This window comes from Acipenser ruthenus, chromosome 10 (assembly GCF_902713425.1).
Source record: "Acipenser ruthenus chromosome 10, fAciRut3.2 maternal haplotype, whole genome shotgun sequence".
Lineage (NCBI taxonomy): Eukaryota > Metazoa > Chordata > Actinopteri > Acipenseriformes > Acipenseridae > Acipenser > Acipenser ruthenus.
The window spans coordinates 107311-115932 of record NC_081198.1 but is presented as its reverse complement, the minus strand read 5'-3'; the positions used below and the strand labels follow the sequence as shown (position 1 = coordinate 115932).

Below are 8622 nucleotides of genomic sequence, written 5' to 3'. Positions count from 1 at the left end.
GGTGCTGATGACATCTCACTGTGATGCGCCGCAGTGAGGGGGTGGAGGTGCTGATGACATCTCACTGTGATGCGTCGCAGTGAGGGGGTGGAGGTGCTGATGACATCTCACTGTGATGCGCCGCAGTGAGAGGGTGGAGGTGCTGATGACATCTCACTGTGATGCGCCGCAGTGAGAGGGTGGAGGTGCTGATGACATCTCACTGTGATGCGCTGCAGTGGGAGGGTGGAGGTGCTGATGACATCTCACTGTGATGCGCCGCAGTGGGAGGGTGGAGGTGCTGATGACATCTCACTGTGATGCGCTGCAGTGAGAGGGTGGAGGTGCTGATGACATCTCACTGTGATGCGCCGCAGTGAGAGGGTGGAGGTGCTGATGACATCTCATTGTGATGCACCGCAGTGGGAGGGTGGAGGTGCTGATGACATCTCACTGTGATGCGTCGCAGTGAGGGGGTGGAGGTGATGATGACATCTCACTGTGATGCGCCGCAGTGAGAGGGTGGAGGTGCTGATGACATCTCACTGTGATGCGCCGCAGTGAGAGGGTGGAGGTGCTGATGACATCTCACTGTGATGCGTCGCAGTGAGGGGGTGGAGGTGATGATGACATCTCACTGTGATGCGCCGCAGTGGGAGGGTGGAGGTGCTGATGACATCTCACTGTGATGCGCCGCAGTGAGAGGGTGGAGGTGCTGATGACATCTCACTGTGATGCGCCGCAGTGAGAGGGTGGAGGTGCTGATGACATCTCACTGTGATGCGCCGCAGTGGGAGGGTGGAGGTGCTGATGACATCTCACTGTGATGCGCCGCAGTGGGAGGGTGGAGGTGCTGATGACATCTCACTGTGATGCGCCGCAGTGAGAGGGTGGAGGTGATGATGACATCTCACTGTGATGCGCCGCAGTGGGAGGGTGGAGGTGCTGATGACATCTCACTGTGATGCGCCGCAGTGGGAGGGTGGAGGTGCTGATGACATCTCACTGTGATGCGCCGCAGTGAGAGGGTGGAGGTGCTGATGACATCTCACTGCGATGCGCCGCAGTGAGAGGGTGGAGGTGTCTGTTTTTCATACAGCAGTATATTGTTTTTTTGTTTTTTTTTTCTGTTTGGTAATATTAAATATCCAGTCTTGGATGTAGCTGTAGTTTCACTGACCAGCACAAGACTGATTCATCTCCTTTCATTCTCTCACCCACAATCTTTCACTCTCTCAACACATTCAGAGCCACTTTATTTTATCTTTGATAAAAATCAGAACGCACGCTGTATTTATGTCATTTGATAGATTAAAAGTGTCGAGGTTAACGGTAAGTTATCATAACTATAGAGTGAAAGAGAAAATTAAAATAACAGGTAGATGATGCAGTTAAAAATGACAAAGTAATCTGTCCGCTCTGAAATGAAACCAAATCTATTCTCTAACGCAGAGCGTCAATGCTGTTCACATAATATTATTTGCTGGTAGATTGACTGCGTACAGCACAGAGTTATTGTGTATAGCCTGTAATTCGCCACCTCTCTCACACGATGGCGCTGGTTCCCACACGGAACCACAATTCTCCCGGAACGCTTTGTGTTCAGTTGTGCGCCATCAGAGAACGACGAGGAAGGGTGGGGAAAGATAAGCAAGGAGCACAACACAGTGCAGTGTTTCCGGCCAGCGCAGCCCTGAAGGAGTGTCAGTGGAAAGCGGTTTGAAATAACCAGTCTGCCCATTCATTTCACTGTGTTTACCAGTCTGCCCATTCATTTCACTGTGTTTACCAGTCTGCCCATTCATTTCGCTGTGTTTACCAGTCTGCCCATTCATTTCACTGTGTTTGTTGCTGGTTTCTCGAGCTCAGTTGAAGATGGTGTTGTTGACGATGATTGCCCGGGTCGCGGATGGACTCCCGCTCGCCGCATCCATGCAGGAGGACGAACAGGTTCGGAACAAAATAATAATAATAATAATAATAATAATAATAATAATTACTGATCAGCACAGTGTATATGTGTATGCGCAGACTCCTCTGTAATTACTGACGAGCACAGTGTATATGTGTATGCGCAGACTCCTCTGTAATTACTGATCAGCACAGTGTATGTGTATGCGCAGACTCCTCTGTAATTACTGACGAGCACAGTGTATGTGTATGCGTAGACTCCTCTGTAATTACTGATCAGCACAGTGTATGTGTATGCGCAGACTCCTCTGTAATTACTGACGAGCACAGTGTATATGTGTATGCGCAGACTCCTCTGTAATTACTGATGAGCACAGTGTATATGTGTATGCGCAGACTCCTCTGTAATTACTGATCAGCACAGTGTATATGTGTATGCGCAGACTCCTCTGTAATTACTGACGAGCACAGTGTATATGTGTATGCGCAGACTCCTCTGTAATTACTGACGAGCACAGTGTATGTGTATGCGTAGACTCCTCTGTAATTACTGATCAGCACAGTGTATGTGTATGCGCAGACTCCTCTGTAATTACTGACGAGCACAGTGTATATGTGTATGCGCAGACTCCTCTGTAATTACTGATGAGCACAGTGTATATGTGTATGCGCAGACTCCTCTGTAATTACTGATCAGCACAGTGTATATGTGTATGCGCAGACTCCTCTGTAATTACTGACGAGCACAGTGTATATGTGTATGCGCAGACTCCTCTGTAATTACTGATCAGCACAGTGTATGTGTATGCGCAGACTCCTCTGTAATTACTGACGAGCACAGTGTATATGTGTATGCGCAGACTCCTCTGTAATTACTGATCAGCACAGTGTATATGTGTATGCGCAGACTCCTCTGTAATTACTGATCAGCACAGTGTATATGTGTATGCGCAGACTCCTCTGTAATTACTGATCAGCACAGTGTATATGTGTATGCGCAGACTCCTCTGTAATTACTGATCAGCACAGTGTATATGTGTATGCGTAGACTCCTCTGTAATTACTGATCAGCACAGTGTATATGTGTATGCGTAGACTCCTCTGTAATTACTGATCAGCACAGTGTATATGTGTATGCGCAGACTCCTCTGTAATTACTGATCAGCACAGTGTATATGTGTATGCGCAGACTCCTCTGTAATTACTGATCAGCACAGTGTATATGTGTATGCGTAGACTCCTCTGTAATTACTGATCAGCACAGTGTATATGTGTATGCGCAGACTCCTCTGTAATTACTGACGAGCACAGTGTATATGTGTATGCGCAGACTCCTCTGTAATTACTGACGAGCACAGTGTATATGTGTATGCGCAGACTCCTCTGTAATTACTGATGAGCACAGTGTATATGTGTATGCGCAGACTCCTCTGTAATTACTGATGAGCACAGTGTATATGTGTATGCGTAGACTCCTCTGTAATTACTGATGAGCACAGTGTATATGTGTATGCGTAGACTCCTCTGTAATTACTGATGAGCACAGTGTATATGTGTATGCGTAGACTCCTCTGTAATTACTGATGAGCACAGTGTATATGTGTATGCGTAGACTCCTCTGTAATTACTGATCAGCACAGTGTATATGTGTATGCGTAGACTCCTCTGTAATTACTGATCAGCACAGTGTATATGTGTATGCGTAGACTCCTCTGTAATTACTGATGAGCACAGTGTATATGTGTATGCGTAGACTCCTCTGTAATTACTGACGAGCACAGTGTATATGTGTATGCGTAGACTCCTCTGTAATTACTGATCAGCACAGTGTATATGTGTATGCGTAGACTCCTCTGTAATTACTGATCAGCACAGTGTATATGTGTATGCGTAGACTCCTCTGTAATTACTGACGAGCACAGTGTATATGTGTATGCGTAGACTCCTCTGTAATTACTGATCAGCACAGTGTATATGTGTATGCGTAGACTCCTCTGTAATTACTGATGAGCACAGTGTATATGTGTATGCGTAGACTCCTGCTTTCAGTCCTTGTTCATTATATTCTGTTTTGAGTATAGGAAATGACACACGTATGTTTGTTGATGTGCACGGTGACAGTACCGTTTGCCAGGATTGGTCACTGTAGCTTCTATACTTGCTGTACAGTTGTAATAAGTGTTAACGTAGTCGAGGTGAATACAGTGTCTTTAATCTTTGTAGTAACCCTGTTGTTATAACACTGGAATTCCTATTAGCTGCTGTTTGTGTGTTTACCTGGTTTGCTCTTGTCTTTTTTGCTGACATCCAGGGAGGAGAGCAGGTTTGTATTGAACATTTCTACCTCCTGCACCTGGGTAATTAGCAGTTGTTATTAAGCACTCCCCAGATGCATGCTTTGAGAATGATCAAGCCTGGAATGAATTCTTCCAGGTTCAGTATCTTCTTGCTGTAGTTTTGGTTTGCTGATCCAGTCTAGTTTCTAAAGGCCAGGTAGACTGGGCTCCATACTGTACACTGTAGACTAGGTTAGCAGGGGCAGAGCGCTGTGAACTGGCTTTCCTGGAGCGCCCCTTCTTGACAGTCCAGGTGCTGTTATTAACTAGAGCACTCCTGTTGTCTTGCTTTAAGGAAGGGTGCGTTCTAGCGTGCCAGTCTTTCCAGTCATTTACTGAATCGCCTGTCACTTTGAGGATGTCAGTGCGATGCGATGCTGTGCTGCTCACTGTGTAAGAAACTCTGTACAGCTCTGACTTCCACCCCCAGCTGAATAATCACAGAACCAGCATTCAGAGCTGCGTGCGTGCATGTGTGTGTATATATAGCAAAAACAGCATTTATTATCGAGGGAAACTCTCCGCAGAGTGCTGCCATTCAGGTGAACAGCTGGCCGTACACACACCAGGGGTGGAAATACGCTTAGCGGTTTTACTTGGAGCTTGATTAGCCACAGTGTACAGGTAACAAGCTCGGGGGAGCCCACTCTTATTAAACTCCTATGCAGTGGGAGTCTCGTTTCACCCCTGCTACACTGTGAGGGGAGTGAGTCGTGTCTCTGATGATGCTGCTCATGTCTGTCTGTCTCCTCAGTCTGGGCGGGACCTGCAGCAGTATCAAAGCCAGGCCAAGCAGCTCTTCAGGAAGCTGAATGAACAGTCCCCTCCGCGATGCACCCTGGAGGCAGGGGCCATGTCTTTCCAGTGAGTAAGCCTGATTGCAGCGGGTGCTTTGTGGGCTGGGTGGGCGGGGGAGTGGCAGGCTGCACGTGGATCTGATCACTGAGAATCTAGAGCAGGGGTGGGAATAAGACTCCTGTTGCATGGCTTGTGAAGTGGCCCTGCTGAAGGACTTCACTGCTGCTCTTGGTCCTGCAGCTACGTCATCGAGAAGGGGGTGTGCTACCTGGTCCTGTGTGAGGCGGGGTTCCCCAAGAAGCTGGCGTTTGCCTACCTGGAAGATTTACAATCGGAGTTCGATGAGCAGCATGGGAAGAGAGTGCCCACGGTATCCAGACCGTACTCCTTTATTGAGTTTGGTGAGTTTCAATGTGTACCGGGTTGAGATCACAGCGCTTCACAATGCAGGTCCTGCGCCACTTTCTTTCTGTTCTGTGCCAGCGTTCAGACTCGTTTTGAACACCCCTCGTATGCGCAGCTTCGCTTCATATTATTCTCTGCACTCCTAAATGAAGTTCGGCAGACTGACGTGCTGAGTTTTAAGTGAGGCATTTATCTGAAGATCATTTTGTTTCTGGAAAGCTGTGGTGAAACTGCTCTTGTCCACGGTATGCAGACCCTTGGCTAAGTGTCACATGCTCCCTATTTCTAGTAAATATTCCCTATGTGTTTTGGTTGGATTTTCTGCAGACACGTACATTCAGAAGACCAAGAAGTCGTACATTGACAGCAGAGCCCGACGCAACCTGGGGAACATCAACACAGAGCTGCAGGATGTGCAGAGAATCATGGTAGCCAACATTGAGGAGGTGCTGCAGAGAGGAGAGGCGCTGTCAGGTACAGAGACACACAGAGACACTCACACACACAGAGACACTCACACACAGAGCTGCAGGATGAGCAGAGAATCATGGTAGCCAACATTGAGGAGGTGCTGCAGAGAGGAGAGGCGCTGTCAGGTACAGACACACACACACGCACGCAGAGAGTAAGCTCATATATTTCTATGTACTGTATCCAGCCTCCATCTGTACTGCAGGGAGGTTGTAGATATTCTGGCTCGCTGTACTTTGACCTACCGTTGCAACATTTGCACTTTGCCATTCAGTAAACAATGTCAATCTGTAAATGATCATCAAAATAAAGATTGATTTTACCAAAGAATCACGCTTCTCTTTGAGGGCTGATTTGGACCCAGTGTCTGTGGATTTTGAATCTAATGTAAAGTGTTGCTAATGAAAGTACAGGGATGGAAATAAAGACTCCCATTGAATAGCAGTTTGATCCATTCCTGGTTTTACTATGAGTTTAAAATAAGACGCACCATACTGTGGCTAATCAAGCTGGTGGTAAAGCCTGGAATGGGTGAGTCTGCGGTGCAGTAGGGGTCTGACTTCCATGCCTGAAGTGTCTTCTGTTTTTTCTTTTCTTCGTTTTAAGCTTTGGACTCCAAGGCCAGCAACCTGTCAAGCCTGTCGAAGAAATACCGGAGTGACGCCAAGTACCTGAACACGCGCTCCACGTACGCCAAGCTGGCTGCCGTAGGGGTGTTCCTCGTCATGCTGATCGTCTATGTGAGGTTCTGGTGGCTCTGAGGGGCCGCGGGGACCCGCTGATCCCACTCCTTTATACCCGGGCTGGAATTACTTCCAAAAATCTTTACACGTTCTGTGGTGTGTTTTATTAAACCGCTGCACGTACCATTCTCTTTCTGTTTAGTAAGAAATAAGACTCCCATTGCATAGCACTCTTGAGTCCACGCCTGGTTTTGCTAGGAGTTTAACATCACACTGTGACTGATCAAGCTCATAATAAAACCTGGAATGGGTGAATCTGCTCTGCAACAGGAGTCCTCTTTCCATCCCTGGAATGTGTGTGACAGTTTGTGTTAATTAGACCAAACCCCAGTATTCACTGGTCTTTGGAAACACGCTGTTTCGTGGAACGGCCTGTTTGTTTGGCCGGCAGAAACAAACCCACAGCGTCCCGGCGGTTCGGTCTGCAGAGCATCTTTTCAGAAGCTGCCTGGGTGTGCAAAAAGTCATCTGTTTCTGTTTCCATTGGATTATGCCGAGTGTGTGTACAAACAAAAAGCGTCCGCAAAGTGGACAGTGCCTCCGCAGACCGAGCCTCTCGCTGGCAGAGCTGTGCTCGTAGATATAGTGTGTGCGTGTGCATGCATGCTGTGAACAGCGCGATTCTTTTTTTAAATTCTGCTAATAAACACACTGATCTACTGTATGTGCAACAGACCGCCCAGGCTGATCAGCTGTTGAATCTAACCAGGAAGTGTTACTCGTCCTTCCTTACAGTTCAGCAACTCCTCTGTTCTCAAGCTGTTTACTGGGGCTTTGAGAAAATGAAATGGGATGAAACGAATTCAAATGAAACCCTGTTGGTAGTGGGAGTGTTTCTTGGGTGTTATCATCACTGCCTCGATGCTGGTCTCTGCTCTGTTGTGTAAATGAATGGTTTTGCATCTCAAGCGGTACAGATTTCAAAGGGCATGTTTATTCCCCATGTCAGCTTGCACTGTGTTATCTGATGCTGGCTTTACCCTCCATACCGGCAGCTCTGGATTCTCTTAGCAGTAATATTATTTTCAGCCAACTTCTATTTTGTTACCCATCTCTTCGTGTTTCAGTGTACTGTACTCTGATGTGAGGGTGGTGGCTGGGTGGTCAGTGTACTGTACTCTGATGTGAGGGTGGTGGCTGGGTGGTCAGTGTACTGTACTCTGTTGTGAGGGTCGTGGCTGGGTGGTCAGTGCACTGTACTCTGTTGTGAGGGTGGTGGCTGGGTGGTCAGTGTACTGTACTCTGATGTGAGGGTGGTGGCTGGGTGGTCAGTGTACTGTACTCTGTTGTGAGGGTGGTGGCTGGGTGGTCAGTGTACTGTACTCTGATGTGAGGGTGGTGGCTGGGTGGTCAGTGTACTGTACTCTGATGTGAGGGTGGTGGCTGGGTGGTCAGTGTACTGTACTCTGATGTGAGGGTGCTGGCTGGGTGGTCAGTGTACTCTACTCTGTGAGGGTGCTGGCTGGGTGGTCAGTGTACTCTACTCTGTGAGGGTGGTGGCTGGGTGGTCAGTGTACTGTACTCTGATGTGAGGGTGGTGGCTGGGTGGTCAGTGTACTGTACTCTGATGTGAGGGTCGTGGCTGGGTGGTCAGTGTACTGTACTCTGATGTGAGGGTGGTGGCTGGGTGGTCAGTGTACTGTACTCTGTTGTGAGGGTGGTGGCTGGGTGGTCAGTGTACTCTACTCTGATGTGAGGGTCGTGGTTGGGTGGTCAGTGTACTGTACAAACTGGGAATGACAAAGCAATAGTAAACTTTTTTTTTTTTAATATAAATATCTTTAATGACTGGCTGGAGAGTTTTATTAATCCCATTAATGAATGTTATTTCATAGTGTGGTCTTTATACTAGCAGGCAACTGTATACTTCCAATATACAGGTTTTTTTTATTAAAATAACATTGTGTATTGCTTTCGCTGCAGTTTCTCAAGCCTGTTTCCTGAAGGTTTAGGGTGTTGGAACCAGATCTTAATAAATG

General features: G+C 47.5%; 1 protein-coding gene across 1 annotated transcript; it reads left to right on the top strand.

Annotated features, from left to right (window-relative positions):
- The first annotated feature begins 1609 nt into the window (after positions 1-1609).
- On the top strand, positions 1610-8556 carry LOC131696500 (vesicle-trafficking protein SEC22b-B). The gene is made up of 6 exons (XM_059031372.1): positions 1610-1766; positions 1827-1929; positions 4981-5090; positions 5265-5425; positions 5757-5903; positions 6507-8556. Exons 2-6 carry the CDS (start codon positions 1855-1857, stop codon positions 6659-6661), a joined length of 648 nt encoding a protein of 215 aa, XP_058887355.1. The 5' UTR covers positions 1610-1766; positions 1827-1854; the 3' UTR covers positions 6662-8556.
- The last annotated feature ends 66 nt before the right edge of the window (positions 8557-8622 follow it).

Bases quoted from the DNA above. Each gene is read 5' to 3' on its own strand.
- LOC131696500 (XM_059031372.1), top strand. From the start codon at position 1,855: ATGGTGTTGTTGACGATGATTGCCCGGGTCGCGGATGGACTCCCGCTC. The intron at 5,426-5,756 runs GTGAGTTTCAAT...GATTTTCTGCAG, and splicing joins GTACTCCTTTATTGAGTTTG to ACACGTACATTCAGAAGACC. The intron at 5,904-6,506 runs GTACAGAGACAC...CTTCGTTTTAAG, and splicing joins GAGAGGAGAGGCGCTGTCAG to CTTTGGACTCCAAGGCCAGC.